Raw genomic sequence first — 17,819 nt, forward strand, 5'->3', positions numbered from 1 at the left:
AGTGAAAACCACGGTAGACCCCTCATCTAAATAATTTGCGGTACATATAGACGTCCCAAATAACACATCGCAACGATAAACAAAGCTACGTCCGCGTGTTAATTAGCCACGGACCATCTATCAACCAAAAATAATTTTGCATTTACTTTTCTCTTGTGTCGTCCAAAAAAAGTCGCCAGGTATGGGAGACTTTCCTTTGTAGTGAGAACTGAGAAGCACCAACACCATCAAGGGTTTTTAACTGAAGATCAGGCCTACCACGCACTGCGATACACATACTACTATGGCATGTCGGCTAGGAATCTTCCTCGTGCTTTCCCGGCCCCAGATCCATCTCCTTCCGTCGACACGTAGTCGAGATATCACACTAGATCCACTATCCACGAAGCACGTTCCAAACTTTAGGGTCGCCATCTTCAACCACACGATGGCACCACCACAACTACATGTCGTACTCGCGAGGCAACACCTGAACAAATCCTCCTTGCTCCACCATGGCGCTGAAGATAATGTTGCAACAACATGGATAGAGCAAGAAAACATACACATCTGATGGAGCTGCCGTCGCCTCTGTGATGCTATCTACGAACCGTAACGCTGCCAATCTAAAGGGTTGGCAAGCACACAATGCAATCAACTACGAGACGCCGCTATGAAGAATACCACCGTTGTGGCAGTGTAGCGGAGGTAGATTTAATCGCCCGGGTGCCACTCCCACCATCCCAATGGTGCGCCACGACATACTAACTCAATACGTAAATACCAAGCTAGAGCTGAGGAACGGGGTCCCCTCTCTCATGTTTCCTTAGTGGCAAGCGGAGGGAGATGTGACCAAACGGAGTCGCCTCCCATGCCGCATGTCTCAGGAGAAGGGGAGAAGTGGCGAAGTCAAGCAAGGGTGATGGATAAATTTCTTCTTTTCGTTGAGCTTCTGATTTGGGACACTTGACATGTGCTGGAGAAACAATGAAACATAATTTCAGTTTCAGAAACAATGAAACAAGGAGAATAAACGTCGGCTTGGACGTCTGTACCCGTGGGCCTGTTCCGCAGAAGGCCCTTCTGTCGAAGGCCCATTCAATTGCAATCCTTTTGGCCCGACGCGCAGCACTCCCACACAAATCGGAGCCCAGCGCCGCCGCCTTCTCTACCGCCGAGACTTCTTCTCTCCATCACCATCAGACCGGCTAGTTCGAGGCTGGTGCGGTAGTTAATCGACCGAGGTCGAGGGTGAGCCACCGGCACCAGCAACCGAGGAGGGGGTGGAGGGAGACGGAGGCAAGGCGCATCGGCGGCGCCATTTCCGTCCTTTCATGCGCCGGCGACGCGCGGGGGAGGCACCGGCCGTCGGCTATTCTGGTAAGAGCTACCCGTGACAGAGCTGAAGTATCTTTAGTCCCCCATCGCTTCCTTACAGAGATCCACACTGGTTTATAGACCTCGGTCTCAGCAGGTTCATCACCAAGTAGAGGGGGCGGGTATGTAGGCCTCAGGGCAGTAACTAAAAATGGGAGAGGTAGGGTGGGAGCTATGCTCCACAGGAGATAGGGGTTCCAAAAATGGGGAATATATGTATAAAAACTTCTGCGTCCCCCCAATAATTTCTTATTTTCCATTCTTTAGAGTTGGTCACTGATTTCATGTGATTATTCAGCTAAAGAACATTTAGGTAATAATTTTCTAGTACATTCACAGTGCAATCTATTAGATTTCTTGTATGGTGTCATGTAATGGTTTACTTTGGCAAAATCTTGGGCAAAATCTGGGGCTATTTGGTCTTGGGAAGTGCATGTAAAAGAGCTATGTTTGGGTTTGCCGAAGTGGTCAGCAAAAAACTGGGATTATTGCTTATCATGAACTAGACATTTAATGTGTCATGCAATCTTTTTGTTTGCCCAAGTGTTGGGCAAAATCTGGTTAATATTTAGCTCAAACTGAAAACTTGTTACATATGGACAACCTAACATATAATGGTTTCATGAATCTCTGATATATGCTTGTTATTGTGGTTCTGAGATGATGCTCATACAAAATATTGTGCTTTCCGGGATGAAGCTTGTGCAACACATTAAAAATTTGCTATCACATCCAACCAGTTTGTGTATTTCCAAGAGAATCACATGTTTGGATCAGTGCATGACATCAATTAGATCATTATGTGCTCATAGCATGTTTGTATCATCAAGTTAGAGATACTACCGATTATTTGGTTGCTAAGAAAATTCCTACAGCCACTGCAATCAGCAGCTTCACACATTGTATCAAAAGTTTTAGTCATTTTTTAAAATTTGTATATGTGAATAATGTTCTGGTATGGCTAGTTGGGGTAGGTTAGATATGAAACCCAACATTTATTTTATTTTATTTTATATGTGAATAATGTTCGTGCATGGCAGTATATGCAAAATGAGCTGTTTTGCGTTTGGCACTGCACATGCTTTGTAGGTAAAGAACGGCCTAGTTTCCTAAATCAAAGTTAATTTTTGTGATGTGTTTACATCTTTGAACTCTTTGCATTACAAACTCATATAAAGTGATATTGTACGCTTCGTGGATGAAATGTCCCATGGTGTGGTAGGGAAAGTACTTGTGTTATTGTGCTCTTCTTTAGTAAATGTGCTTTTGTTCTTATGCAGATCTTTTTTCGTGCCGGTGGCCATGGACAATGTAGTGGCATCAGAATCCAAGAAGCGGAGGTGTGACGAGCCCGAATTGCAAGAACCTCCAGCGATCAGGGATGGTGCTGGCAGCGGAGATGATGTAAATCTCGAACTCATCAGCCGCCTCCCCGATGAGATCCTCGGCAGCATTATCTCCCTCCTTCCCATCAAGGACGCCGCACGGACAACCCTTCTCTCCTCACGGTGGCGCCACCTTTGGCGCTCCGCCCCGCTCAACCTCTCCGTAGACCTCAACCTTTCCGTACAAGAACGCAAGTTCATCCCCATCGTCTCCAACATCCTTGCCACACACCTTGGCCCAGCTCGCCGCCTCTCTCTTGACAACATCTGCCTCCGCCATGACCTGTACTCCAAGTTCGACAGCTGGTTCCGATCCCCCGTGCTTGATGGCCTCGAGGAGTTTGAGTTCTATGGGACCATCATGCCACCGCGCCCGCTGCCCCCGTCTGCTCTTCGCTTCGCGCCTACCCTGCGCTTCGCCAGCATCGGCGGCTGTGATTTCCCCGAGATTAATGCTGCCCCTGCGCTTCTTCTCCCTCGGCTGAAGCACCTCAAGCTCTGGAATGTTACCATCTCGGAGGCAGCCATCCACCATCTGTTGGCTGGCTGTACTATGCTCGAGAGCCTTCAGCTTGAGGAGCTCCATGGGTTCAGCAGCGTCCGGATCGTCTCACCGACTCTTCGGAGTATTGGTGTCTCTGTTTCTTATCGGATTTCTGAAACAGATATTGTGTTCGAGGAGCTTATCATTGAGGATGCACCTTGCCTTGAGAGATTGGTTCCATTTGGAGCAGAGGGTGGCCCGAGAAGAATCAGGGTCATCGCGGCGCCGGAATTGATGGTGTTTGGATACCTGTCCAGCGGAATTTCCAGAATTGTGCTTGGAAGCATAATTGTTAAGGTAGAACAAGCCTTCTCCTTCTGTGATAGGCATGCATCTGGGCATTCCTATTTGCAATTTCTTGATGTCTGTCGGTTTTCTCCAGGAAATGGTCCCCATCAGCTTGATTGCGTCCATGCGCAAAGTGAAAATCTTGGTTCTACAATCCATTGGTCCCAATCTGGACTCGATTGTTGGACTCCTTAGATGCTTTCCCTGCATGGAGAAGCTATACATCCAGGTAACCTTTGTTGTTAAATGTTAATCACTGCAGGTGTAAAATTAGACCGGAGTTAAACCTATTCAAAGCTGTTATAAATTTCATCAGTCATATATCTGTCTGTATGCTAGTATGTGACATACAGTAAAAATGTTTATTACATTTTTGGTGTGATTAACTTCCAGAAAGTATTCATTGGTAATTTTACCCAAATCTTACGACGACAAATCTAGTCAAAACAACATGTAGGAGATTTTGGAGTTAAAAGGAAGACACTTTTGTAAGTTGAAAGCAGTATTGAGGAAAAAAAAATTCAATAATTCTTAGTTCACACATCATGCAAGTAATGCAGATGTGATTAGATGCCAGGCATGAGGAAGTTACTCCTATATTCCGCACAATAAATTACCTTTTTACTGCGACCTAAGTGGCCACTATACTTAATTTGTTCTTTTGCAGTCATGTCCTTACAAAGATATTGAGAATGTGCGGCAATATGACACACTTGATCCTATGGAATGCCTTGAACTCCATCTCAAAGTAATAGTATTAAACACCTATCAAGGCAAGAGACCAGATGTTAACTTCGCCAAGTTCTTTGTTTTGAATGCAAAGGTGCTCAAGGTAATGAAATTTGGCGTCTGTGTTAGTTTCAACAAGAAATGGATGGCTAATGAACGCAGGCGGCTACAACTGGATAGGAAAGCTTCTAGAGATGCTAGATTTCATTTTGAACGTGATAGTGGATTGTGCGAACTTTACTATAACAAGCACATCCATGATATGTGGATGGCTGATCCTTTTGATAGCTCGCTGTGTAAGTGCTGCCGACCTGTTTGATGCCCTTTCATGTGACGTCTGGTTGTGTTCTCCTCTATGTTGATCCAAACATTTAAATGTGTTTATCTGTAATGATCTTTTGTGTACGCAACAATTGGTACCTTCTGGCACATAGTAGTTGAAAACCGAAATGCCCCTGGTTGCGTGTTGTGATGTTTTGGCAGCATATTGGTCCGATTGCAGCATTTTATGCACATTTGTTTGATTGCAATGTTTTGTCAGCATATTTGTTTGAAATTGCATGTGAGATCTATATTTGTTTGCCAAACTGTTGGGCGGAACCTGGGAATTTTTATCCTGTTTCGGTGTGAAAGTGCATGTGTCCTGCGATGTTTCAGTTTGCCGGAGTGGTGGAGAATTCCGCAGAAGTGCATGCGGAAGAGCTACATCTTCGTTTGCCAAAATTGAGGGCAAAATCTGTTACCAGCTTATCGTGAACTAGACATTGATTTTTTTTCAATTTCATTCTGCTTCGTTTTCACAGCTTTGCATCTTCATAGCGTTAAGAGTGGTCTGATTCTTGGTGGTCCCTAGTTGTAACGTTTCAGGGAGTTCCCCGTGGATGACAAGCTCCTCGGCTCCTCGCCATCTAAATCTAGATTGCAGGCTAACAGCTCCCTGCTACCACCGGGGAGAAGCAAGAATGGTACTTCTTCACGGCGACGATAGCCGCAGATATCGCACCGTGGTGGAGAGGCAAGGGCACCTGCATCGTGTCGTGGTATCGTCACGGCATATGCCATAGGGTGGCTAACGAAGGTGGTTCCTAGGAGATCTCACGGCGGTATCCGGATGCGGGTATGGGGACGAGCGACACGGCGACGTACCCAGGTTCGAGGCCCTCCGATGGAGGTAACACCTCTACTCCTGCTAGAGTGTATATGATGCTCTCACAATACAAGGTTGCTCCTTGAGCTGTGTCCGGCTGCTCCTGGGAGGCTAAGGAAGACAAGAGTCTCTCTCACAGGGCAGCGCTAAAGGTGGAAGTGAAGTGAGAATGATCGATCCCCTGCACGAGAGGGGGTAGTGCGGCTTATATAGGCACCGGCACTTTACATATAAGACCCTATAGTCTACTGGCCGGCTTGGCCGGCTCCGGCTTCCGCTCCTTCTCGAGTCAGTGACGTCAGGAGCCGTTGAGGCCTCATGGCCTGTCCCATCCGCTGCCAAGGTCAGCGGTACGGAGAGGAGGTGTCACTGTCGCCATCAGCCACTGTAGCCAGTACGGATCGACGTGGACCATGACGGCTTGTCCGGCGCGTGGCACTATTGCTCCACAGTGCCCCGCGCTTTACGGAAGATGAAGTCAGCGTGGACTTTGGGAACCCGGATCACCAACCCGGTTCCTTCTAGTGCAAGACTCGCCAGCCTCGAGTCGGTCTGAGGTACAAACCCCCAGTCGGATATGGCTTGTAGAAGCCGGCCCAGCTACAGCATTGGCGGCCGTAGCCAAGCCGACTAGGACTTAGGAGCCAGCCGGCTTCCGGACCAGCCGGCCACGGCGCCGGCCCGGCTGTTCCTCGGCCGGCCTTTGCCGCGAGCCGGCCGGTGGCCAGCCGGCTGCTCCGCGTCCATTGCCCTACCCGGGGTCTTCCCCCGACATTAGCCCCCGAAGTCGGCAAGGTCCTGCGTTTAGAAGGACCTAGGCAGGTTTTCCTGGCTTCTCGAATATACTTGACGGCACTTGGAGGGGCCGACTGAGAATTTCCATTCAGCCGGTTGCGCCCTCATCCGGCTCGTTCCGGCCGGCTGCTCCTAGCCGGCCACTATTTGCACTTATGCAGCTTTTGCTTTCTCACAAGTTTTGGCGATATCTCCGCCTTGCTGGGCAAATTTTGGGCTGAGTTGAACTTAATGTCCGGCTCCGGCTTGCGGCGCGCCGGAGTCTCCGCCGCCTCGGGTCCTGCACCCGACTTGACCGGTCTGACGTCAGGGCTCTGCCGCCGGTTCGTCTGGTCACATCAATGTCTCCTCCGGATCCGGTGCGGTTGTGGGCGACGTGGTGTGGCAGTTTCTGGTAACCGCAGCGGTCGTGGGGGGAGTTATGGCGCAGAAGATCCGGGCGACGTGGCCACGTCCGCCACTTGGAGGCCAACCGTCCACCCCGGCCGGCTATAAATGCCTCGCGGGGGGGATCGAGGCGGCACTTTCGCACTTCTTCTTCTTCCTCGCGTCCTTGCTCCGCTTGTGCTCTCGCTCCGCTCTTCCTCGCGCTCGAGCTCCTCGCTGCCCCGGCGAACGTTTTTCACTGGCGAACTCCGGCGAGCGCATCTCCGTCAAGCCGGCGCCGCCACTCCGTCGAGCCGGCGCCACGGGGCCCCGCGTTTCAACCGTGCGCCCTTCGCCGCCGCCGTCGCCGCCGGCCTCGCGAGGTTCCTCTTCTCCATTTCGCCTCTCGTGGTCCTCTTCTTCTTCTTCTTCGTCAATGGCCTCCGCCAGCGGATCTTGGAGGGGGTCGTACATGAGGGACGACGACATCGAGCGCCTGGTGCGCCTCCGCCGGATCCCATCGACGGTGGCCACGAGGGCGCCCGGCGCGGAGGTGGAGCCCAAGCCGGAGCCCGGCGAGCGCGTCGTCTTCGGCGCGCACCTCGACCGTGGGTTGGGCCTGCCGGCGTCCAACTTTTTCCGCCACTTCCTCGACTACTTCGGCTTGCAGCCGCACCACTTGCCGGCCAACGCCTGCGTCCTCCTCAGCTGCTACGTGGCCTTCATGGAGGCGTACGCCGGCTTGTGGCCAGACATAGATTTCTGGAGCCGGCTCTTCTTTATCAAGGCGCAGACCACCGACGGCCACCTGCGGACCTGCGGCGCCGCCTCGATCTACTCTCGGCCGGGTACGCCCTTCCCCAAGATTCCAACCGTTGACTCGGTGAAGAATTGGCAGATGTCATTCTTCTACGTGCGCAACGAGAGCCCGCTCTTCGACCGGATCAATCTGCCAGAGTTCAATCCGGCTCCTCCAGTCGGCCGGATCAACTGGGGCTACAACGCCCGCACGACGGACCCGGACGCGGAGGTGAGCCAACTCTGGGATTTCCTGGGGGCGGCCGTCGGGAACGGGCTGACCGCCGAGGACCTCCTCTGCACCATCGCCGAGCGCCGGGTGCTGCCGCTCCAAATGCGCACCCACAAGATTGGGCACATGTCCAGCCGGTTCGACCCGACCCGGACGTCCAAGGCGCCGCTCACCAAGGCCCAGGTGGCCCGCCGGGTGAACAACATCACCAAGGCGAACATGCTCGAGGAGTCGGAACTACGGGCTGGCGCCCGCAGCGAGGGACCTGCCGCCCGAGCTGGTAAGCTTGTTGTTCTGGCCGACTTCCGGCTTGCGGCTGCTTGGCCGACTTCTTTCTCTTTCTGCCGACTTCCGGCTTGCTGTTTGCTTACGTCTTCTGTTTTTCTAGCTCTTCGACCGCCAAAACGTCGAGGACGGCGACCTGGCGACAAGGAGGTGGACGCCGGATCACGCTGGTCCGGCTGACCAAGCCGGCGATCAGGCCGGCGACGACGACCTGCTGCAGGCGTCTGACCTAGGCGGCCAGGGGGAGCACAATCCGCCTCCTTCGCCAGAGCAGCAGGAGGACGACGAGCCGGCGACGTCCGCCACGGGGCCAATCCCCGCCGTGCCCCTGCGCGCGAGGCCGCCAAGCACCACGGCGACTTTGGCGCCCAAGGGGAAGAAGCGGGTCGGCGACCCCCGCTCCACCGTCGCCTTGGAGGCGAAGGCGAAGAGCTCCGCCGGCAGCAGCCGAAGAAGGTTCCGGAGCGGGCCGGGTGAGTTCTCTTTTTCTCTTGTTTGATTCCTTTTCTTTCCTTACTCTTTATGCTTATCTTTTTCTTATTTGTTCGGCTAGGGCCCCCATCAAGTTCGCTCAGGGCGGCGGCTCCCGGCAAGCCCCGCGTGTCGTGTCGCCGCTTCCGCGACAAAGGAGGGAGTCGACGCCACAGCCTCCGTCGCGCGCGCCTACGCCGCCGCCGCCTGCGGGTACTCCGCCTCCCGCAGGGGCGCCTTCCTTCGCTGTGCCACTGGCTTCAGCGCCTGGCCGCGGCACGCGGGCCGAGCCGACGCGCCAGCCGACGCTGGACGACATGTTCCCGCGCCGTGCTCGTCTTCTGGACCCAGCCGCTGGGGCCGGCCGGGGCATGCCGCCTTCGACCGGAGCCGGAGCCAGCAGGGCTGCGCCGCCTGCGACCGGAGCCGGAGCCGGGCCTCGCGTGGTGGTGTTGGAGGAGAGTCCGGAGGGGGAGCCTCGGGCGCCGGAGATGGCTGCGCCGACTGGGCCAACTGCTTCGCCCGGAGCGCCGCCACCGCCGGAGCCGACAAGGGAGGAGCCGGCCAGGCGGGAGCCGGCAAGGGATGAGCCGGCGCGCATGGAGGACGCCGACTCGCGCGCGCTGGTGAGGACGGAAGCCCCGTCGGCGCCGTTGGGGAGCCTGCATGTGGCCAAGGGCGCCCGGCTGCTGCACGTGCCGTCCGCCTCCGACTCCAGCCTTGGCTCGGCTGGCACTATGGAGCAAGCGTGGCTCAGCGCGGACTCCTACGAGGTGACCAGCCGGGAGGGGAACCCAGGCCAAGCGTCGGTGAAGATGTTCTTCTCCGGCTTGCAGGCCAACCTCAAGGCCAGGGCTGCCGAGACCGCGGCCAACGTCGCCAAGGTGGAGGAAGCCAGCAAGGTAAGCGCTTCATCTGTTTTTCAATTTGGTTATTATCCTGGTAGCCCTCCGAGGCATGGGCCGGCTGCTCGGAGCCGGTCCGGGTTTCGTCTAGTTGACTGATTTCTTTCTCCTTAGGCTGTGGCGGAGCGGCGCACCAACTTGTACAACCGCGCCGTGACCCACTACCACAAGGCCAAGCTTGACCGGGCCAACTTGGCTCGCGAGCTGGAGGCCGTCAAGGGTAAGATCTTTCTCCTTCCGACTTGGTGTCTTCTTTCTTTAGTCTTGGTTGGCTGACGCTTCTTTCTGGCTGCCTTGCAGCTGAAGCCGCCAAGGTCCCACGGCTGGAGGCGGATCTTCGGGCTGCTCGCGCTCAGTGCGCCGAGAGCGAGGAGGCGGGCCGATCTGCTGCCGCCAAGCTTAAGGTGGCTGAGGTGGAGCTAGCGCGGCTGCGCCGGCTTGAGGAGAACCACCTCAAGGAGCTTGCCCTCCTCAGGACGGCTGAGAAGGAGAAGGTGGAGGACCTGAGCCGGCGGCTGACCGAGGTGGAGAAGCAGCGGCTTGCGCTTCAGGAGGAGGTCACCACCAAGACCACGGAGCTGTCGGCCACCGCCAAGATTTGGGTGGACGGGATTGGCGCGCTCGACCGCGGCCTGTCGGGTGAGTGCATTCCTTCTTTCTTCCTTTCCCTTTGCTGGCTTTCGGCTGTCGGCTGCCGGCTTAGGTTGGCAGCCGGCAGCAGAAACTCTGATTTTTTCGCTATCTCCATCTTCGGGCTGGGGGCAGTCGGTTTTTGCCGGCTGCCGCCAGGCTTTTCCTTTTCTCCTTTGAAAATTCCATCTTCGGGCTGGGGGCAGTCGGCTCTTGCCGGCTGCCGCCAGGCCTACTTTAGGACTTCGAAAATTCGCATTTTTCAGCTTATTTCGGCTTTGACGATTTCTGACGTACTTCTTCTTTGCAGCGGCCTTCCCGGAGGTGCAAGATGCGGCGTTGGCAGCCGTTGGCGTTGCGCGCGAGGCTAGGAGGCGGGCGACTGGCGAGGGCAGCTCGGAGTACTTCACCATGGAAGACTACATGGCATCCATGGCTGCCCGCGTCGAGCCCATCACCAAGCTCGGCTGGGAGCTCCGGAAGGCGGCTGAGGAGCTGGTCCAGATGCTGTGGCCCACGGAGGCGGTGCCGCAAGATCTCTCCAACCTCATCTCCTGGCTGGAGCGGGCGCCGGATCGCTTCCTCGACTGGAAGGAGTCTGCCACGCGCGCTGGAGCCGACATGGCGCTGTCATTTGTCCTCTCCTGGTACAACGAGGTGGACCTTGGGCAGCTCGAGTACCGGCGAGCCGGCGTGGAGGACAAGCTCCCGGCCGAATACAAGACTGCCCGGCTTGCCCAAGCCAGCGCCATCGCCGACTTTGTCGACAAAGGCCTCTTCGTTGCGGACCCGAACCCGCCGTCTGACGACGAGAATGAGGAGATGGAAGATGAGGAGGCGGAAGATGCGCCTGGGGACGACCCGGCAGCCGGCTCCGCTGATGCTCCTCCGGCTGGTCCTCCTCCAGCCGGTGCTTAATTTACCTGTCTTTGTTGTTGCTTTTGCCAAGACAATTTGTTAAATCCCGGGATGCCGGGTGCATATGTATGAATATTATCGTCCTTTTATTATGTCACACTTTAATGTGTTTGTTAATCATTTGTGTGCCGACTTGCTTTCTTTCGACTTGTTCGCTTTTTCCCATCCGCCCCACTCTTTGGCTTTGCTCTTGCCGGTCGTACGTCCGACTTGCGATCCGTCGCCGGATCAAGAGCGGGCCGCTGGGTGAGGCCGACAGTATTTTAGTCGAACGAGCCGATTTCGGCAATCCGGCACTTTTGTGAAAAGTTGCAAGTCAATTCTCTTTTACTCTTTCCATTAGTCGTCTTTCGCGTGCCGGTTCCCTAGGCCTTACTCCCGCCAGCCGGATAGCCGGGTTGCGGTCTGTAGCCGGATCGGAAGCCGGCTGTCGGAAACCAGATCACATTACTGAGCCGGCCGCGTGAGAGGGTTTAAGCCAATTGGCGGAACAAAGTAGAGTACGCGAAAAGCTTGTCGGAGACGGCGCTCTTGGCGCATGCTTTTTCACAGCTTACAAAAGGGATACAAGGGATACATACATTCCTGCTCTCAAGTGTAAAATGGGCGGAGCAAGTTGACATTCCAGGGACGTTTATTCTCCTCGTCAGCCTTGTCCGGCTTGTTTTCTCTAGCCTCTTGGGCATCTATGAGATAGTAGGAATCATTGCCTACTGCCTTGCTCACGATGAAGGGACCCTCCCATGGGGATGACGAGTTTATCTTTGTCCGGCTGTCCGCTGGACCAGCCGGAGCACTAGGTCTCCTTCTCGGAATGCTAAGGGCTGGACCTTCCGGCTGTGATAGCGTCGGAGGCTCTGCTGGTAGATAGTAGATCTGGACGCAGCCAGCAGCCGGGCTTCTTCGACCAAGTCGACTCCATCTTCGCGAGCTTCTTTGGCTTCGGCTTCTGTGTAGAGCTTGATCCTTGGCGCGTCGTGCTCGATATCAGTCGGCAGGACGGCTTTGGCCCCGTATACGAGGAAGAATGGTTTGAAGCCGACTGAGCGGTTTGTCGTTGTGCGCAGGCTCCACAGCACATTGGGCAGCTCTTCGATCTAGCAGCCGGCTGCTCGCTCGAGCGGCTCCACCAGCCGGGGCCGGATGCCGGCTAGGACCAAGCCGTTAGCCTTCTCCACTTGTCCGTTAGACTCCGGGTGCGCCACAGAGGCTAGGGACATCCGGATCCCCATTTCCCCGCAATAGCGAGAGAAGATGCCTTGGGAGAAGTTGCTGCCATTGTCGGTGATGATGCTGTGGGGGTAGCCGAACCTCACGATGATTTCCTTGAGGAATGTGACGGCTGTGGAGCCGTCCAGCTTCTTGATTGGCTTGGCTTCGATCCACTTGGTGAATTTGTCAATCATCACCAAGAGATGTGTCATGCCGCCTCGCGCTGTTCTGAACGGGCCCACCATATCCAAGCCCCATACGGCAAACGGCCATGTGATGGGGATGGTTTTCAAGGCGGAAGCCGGCTGGTGTCTCTTCTTTGCGAAGCGCTGACGGCCGTTGCACTTCTTCACCAACTCTTCCGCGTCTCTCGAGCGCGATCGGCCGATAAAACCGTGCCGGAAAGCTTTGGCCACTATGGCTCGCGGATGAGGCGTGATGTCCGCACTCTCCTTGATGGATTTCCCGTAGGAGTTCAATCCCTTCAGCCGGCTCGACGCACCGGCTGGAACACCCCACTTACGGCTGCGTTTGTATAGCTGGTGGTTGATGATTGTATAGGCCTTGACCCTTCTCTCAATCTGCCCTGGCACTGGACTCTATCATCAGGCAGCACACCGTCGGTGAGGTAGGAGAGGAATTCTTGTGCCCATGAAGGTACGCATCTTATCTCGAATACGCTAACCAACAAGGCCTCCCGCGTGGGAGCTTCCGGATTCGACTGCATGGTCACCGGGTTTGGCTTGCTAGCCCCCGAGTTTGGCGACGAAGCCCCCGGGTTGGACTGAGAAGTCCCCGGGTTCGGCATGGTAGCCGGCGGGTTCGGCTTGTTAGCCCCCGACTTGGGCGATGAAGCCCCCGGGTTTGGCTGAGCAGCCCCCGGGTCAGCCGGCACGAATATTGAATCCGAGTCCGGTGACGGTATGATGGACGGCTTTTTGAGAACCGCCAAGGCGACACCCGGCGGAATGGCTTGCCGGGTTGAGCCAATCTTGGACAAGGTGTCAGCTGCCTCGTTGTTTGCCCGTGGCACGTGGTGAAATTCGCAGCCGTCGAAGAAGCCGGATAGCTGCTGGACGTGAAGCGGTATGAGGCCATGTTGGCGTCCTTCGCGTCCCAGTCGCCAGATGCTTGCTGTATGACCAAGTCGGAGTCGCCGAAGCAGAGTATGCGACGCACGCCAATCTCCTTGGCCAGCTTCAGCCCATGAATGAGCGCTTCATACTCCGCCACATTGTTGGATGCGGCGAAGTGGATCTGCAGGACGTAGTCCAGCCGGTCTCCCTTGGGAGAGGTGATGACGATGCCGGCTCCCAAGCCGTTGCGCATCTTCGAGCCGTCAAAGTGCATCTTCCAATGTGTGGAATCCGGCACGGGCGGCAGGTATTGCATCTCGGCCCAGTCGACGAAGAAGTCCGCGAGGATCTGCGACTTGATGGCTGTGCGCGGCTCGTAGAGGATGGTGTGGGCGGCTAGCTCTAGAGCCCACTTGGCAACCCGGCCGTTGGCGTCTTTGCTGCCAATAATTTCCGCCAAGGGTGTTGTGGCAACCACCTTGATGGGGTGCTCTTGGAAGTAATGCTTGAGCTTCTTGGCCGCCATGTATACGCCGTAGGTGACCTTCTGGTAGTGGGGGTAGTTTTGCTTCGACTGGGAGAGCACTTCGCTGAGGTAATAGACTGGGCGTTGAACCAGCTGCTCCCTGCCGGCTTCTTTGCATTCCACCACCAGGACAACGCTAACCACTCGGTTGGTGGCTGCGATGTACAATAGCATCGGCTCCATTGAAGCCGGCGTTGCAAGGATTGGCGCGGTTGAGAGCACGCGCTTCAAGTCACGAAAGGCTTCATCCGCCTGCGGTGACCAGACGAACTTGTCCGCCTTCTTCATCAATTGATACAGGGCGGTGCCTTCTCCCCCGGCCGGGCCGACGAAGTGGCTCAAGGAGGCCGGGCAGCCGGCGAACTTCCGGACGTCCTTGAGGCACTCGCGGCGGTTCCATCTTCTCCGAGGCACCGATCTTCTCCGGGTTGGCTTCGATCCCTCACCGAGAGACGAGGTAGCCAAGGAGCTGCGCCGGACGGCACGCCGAATGTGCACTTGGCCGGGTTGAGCTTCATCCGGAATCTTCTCGGATTGGTGAAGGTTTCTCTCGAGTCATCAAGGAGGGTAGTCGTCTCCTTGGTCTTTACAACGACATCATCCACATATGCGTGAACGTTTACGCCGATTTGATCCTGCAAGCATTTTTGCATGCACCTTTGGTAGGTGGCGCTGCGTTTTTCAAGCCGAACGGCATAGTCGTGTAGCAATAAGCCCCGTACGGGGTAATGAACGAAGTCTTTATTTGATCATCCGGATTCAAAGGAATCCGGTGGTAGCCTGAATAGGCATCTAGAAAAGACAACAGTTCACGGCCGGCGATCGAGTCTATGACTTGATCTATGCGCGGCAGGGGAAGGGGTCCTTCGGGCACGCCTTGTTCGGGCTGGTGTAGTCGATACACATGCGCCAGGAGCCGTTCTTCTTCAAAACCAGGACCGGGTTCGCCAACCAGTCCGGGTGCAGCACTTCCATGATGAAGCCGGCTGCCAGCAGCCAGGCGATTTATTCACAGATGGCCTTCCTTCTTTCTTCGGCGAAGCGCCTGAGAGGCTGCTTCACCGGCTTGGCTTCAGGCCGGACGTGGAGGTGGTGCTCAGCCAACTTCCTCGGCACGCCCGGCATGTCTCTTGGAGTCCATGCGAAGATGTCCCGATTCTCACGGAGGAAGCTGGTGAGCTCGCTTTCCTATTTCCTGCTCAAGCCGGCACCAATGGTGACGTACTTGTCCGGCTGCGCCGGGTCCAGCAGGATCTTCTTGGTGTTGTCGGCCGGCTGGAAGTGAGTCGTCCCAGCCGGGTTGCTCGCAGCCGGCATGTCCGTCTCGCGCGGCCTTGGCGAGGGCGACGGCGTCGTGGATGAGCTGCTTCTCGGTGGCGATGACCGGCGTCTGGGCCATCTTGGAGCTCTGCGTGGCGCAGTCCATGGAGCGGCGATAGTCGCCGGCTATGGTGATGACCCCCTTGGGGCCGGGCAGCTTCATCTTCAGGTACCCGTAGTGGGGCACCGCCATGAACTTGGTCAGGGCCGGCCTGCCCAGGAGCGCGTGGTAGGGACTCACGAGGTCCACCACCTCGAACTCGATCTTCTCGGTGCGGAAGTGATCCGGCTTCCCGAACATCACCTCCAGCGTGATCCGGCCAATCGGGCTGGCAGCGGTGGCCCGGCACGATGCCATCGAAGACGGTGGGGGTGGGACGCAGCTCGGCTTCTTGGATGCCTAGCTTGCGGGCGGTGTCGCGGTAGAGGATGTTGATGCTTGCTGCCGCCGTCGATGAGGACGCGCGAAAACGCACGCTGCGCCGAGTCGTGCCAATGGTGGGGTCGAGGACCATGGCGTAGCTGCCCGGCTTCGGCGGGACAGCCGGTGTGTCGCGGCGATCAAAAGTGATGGCCTGCTCGACCGGTTTAGGTGCTTGGGGGACCGGCGGTATGACCGCGTTGACCTCGAGGGAACGGCTCTGCTGGCTCGTCTTGTCCTCGGGCTCGGAGGTGAAGATGATGTAGGTAGCATCTTCGGCCAGGTATCGGCCATGGTGCACTTGGTTAGCCTCGTGGTGCTCGAGGTTGGCGTTCTCCGCGCCGGCTGCGCCACCCGGCCCGCCGACTGGAGGGGGCGGGGGTGGAGGCGGGAGAGGTTCACCGCTTGTTCAGCCGCTTCATGAAGTGGCTGTCGCGGGTGGTGTGGTTGGAGGGGTTCTTGCCGCTGTGGTACTTGCACGGCGAGTCGAGCATCTGCTCGAAGGTGTACTTCGGCTTCCATTGCCGGTCTTGCTTCTGGCGGCGACTGCCGCCTGCCGCGTTGTCTGCTACGGCGGCCACGTGGGTGGAGCCGTACCGGCGGTCCGGCTGGTCGCTGTGACGCTTGCCGCGGTAGTTGTCCCGCCGGCTGCCATGGGAGGCGCCGTCTGCCGGCTTGTGCTCAGCCGACTTGTGGTGGTCCCGCCTGGAGGGAGTCGGCGCTGGTTCAGCCGTCGCCTTGCCGGCTTCTTCAGCCAGCGCGTACTTGTCGGCAATGGCCATGAGGGCGGCCATGGACTTGGGCTCGCTGCGGCGCAGCTTGTGCCACAGCATAGTGTTGGGCAGGCAGCCACCCATGAAGAAGCTGATGGCCTGGATCTCGTGCACGCCCTCGCAGGAGTTGCGCATCTCGCACCAGCGCGTCAGGTACGCGCGATCCGTCTCGTCCGGGCCCTGCTTGCACATCTCAAGCTGTTGAGGGCAACCCGGCCGGCGATAGGTGTCGGTGAAGTTGCTGATGAAGGCCTCCTCGAAATCAAGCCAGCCGTTGATGCTGCCGGCTGGCAGGTTGTTGAGCCGGTGCGGCGCGAGCCGACCGAGCATCGAGGGGAATAGCGCACCGCCCGGCGCTTGTTGCCTGCGGAGATGCCGACCGCGGTGGAGTAGTCCTGCGGCCGGTCCTCCGGCTTGGCGGTGCTCGTCGTACTTGGGTGTGTCGCGGGGAGGCTGGAAGCCGTCGAGCATGGGCTCGTTGGCGATGCGGGGCCCAAAGCACTTGGGGCAAGCCGGCGCCTCCTCTTCCGCGATGCGGGATTCGACCAGCCCGATCGAGGCGGTCTCTGGCGTCGACGGGCTCGATGCGGGGGCCCAGCCGGGAACGTGCCGGCTGCCGGGTGCCGGTTCGCTCTGGAGCCGGCCTGTGCTGGCGCCTTGGCGCCGCCAGCTCGGAGTCATGCTCCTCGTTCCGGTTTGGTGGTGGGCGGCTGCGGCCGCTGTGGCCGCCGTCCAGCCGGCTTGTCCGGCTTGAACCTGCGCGGGTGTCGCGGGAGTCTCTGTGCCGGCTTGGTGCGGGCGAGGCGGACTCGGCCGTGTCTCTGTGGGGGTCCTTGCTGGTGCCTGCAGCAGCGCGGACGGGAGGAGCTTTCGAAGCACCATACACGGGGTCCTTGGTCCGCTCGGTCGCGGCCCGGCATAGGTCAGCTACGCGCTGCGTCTGGCGGCGCAACTCTTCTCCTTCGAGGAGGGCTAGCTCCTTCGAAGCGGCTTCGGCTGCGAGGATGTTCTTGTCGGGGGTGTTGTAGACGGGCAGCTCCGCGGACGGAGTCGGCGCTTCCGCGCCGTCGCGCTCGATCTCAGCGCCTAAGCCGCGTCCGCGCTTGCGGATCATGCCGGCTCGGCTGGGGTTGTTGCCGCCTGGCGTGAAGCCATGGGCGTGCTCGAACTCACGGCCGGGTGATGGCCGGCCGGCGCTTGGCTGCAGCCGGCTCTTCGGCCTGCTGGAGGAGGAGCCGGCGATGTGCTTCCGAGTCCGCCTCGACGGTGGCGGCGTCGCCGCCTGCGGTGAGCGGGGAGCTCAACTCGTCCGGACTTCGTCCGGCCGGGATGGAGGTGGGGGCGCCTTTGGGCCCGAGCCGGGGGCGTTGGGGTCGACGTTGCGCTCCGAGGTTGGGGCCGCGGGTGCGCGGGTTCTTGGTGGGGAGCTCCTCGCCAGCCATCATGACTTGCACGACGGCGGGGCCGGCGGGAGTGCTACTGCCGGCTCGCGGAGGAGGGCTTGCGCAGCGCAGCACCTGCCGCGGGTAGCGCGGCGGTGCGACGGTGGTGACGTAGACGTCGTGGCCGCCGAAGGAGATGACGCTGCCGCCGGCTGGGAAGGGCCGGTCGGCGAAGCGGCCGACGTTGTCGCCGACGCGGT

The 17,819-nt window shown here is 57.6% G+C and overlaps 1 protein-coding gene across 1 annotated transcript; it reads left to right on the forward strand.

Moving 5' to 3' along the window:
* Positions 1–1,315: 1,315 nt before the first annotated feature.
* On the forward strand, positions 1,316–4,712 carry LOC124698445 (putative F-box/FBD/LRR-repeat protein At1g78840). The gene is made up of 4 exons (XM_047230932.1): positions 1,316–1,359; positions 2,637–3,582; positions 3,668–3,802; positions 4,241–4,712. The coding sequence occupies exons 2-4, from the start codon at positions 2,659–2,661 to the stop codon at positions 4,619–4,621; spliced, it is 1,440 nt and encodes a 479-aa protein (XP_047086888.1). The 5' UTR covers positions 1,316–1,359; positions 2,637–2,658; the 3' UTR covers positions 4,622–4,712.
* Positions 4,713–17,819: the final 13,107 nt, after the last annotated feature.

This window comes from Lolium rigidum, chromosome 3 (assembly GCF_022539505.1).
Source record: "Lolium rigidum isolate FL_2022 chromosome 3, APGP_CSIRO_Lrig_0.1, whole genome shotgun sequence".
Classification (NCBI taxonomy): Eukaryota; Viridiplantae; Streptophyta; class Magnoliopsida; order Poales; family Poaceae; genus Lolium; species Lolium rigidum.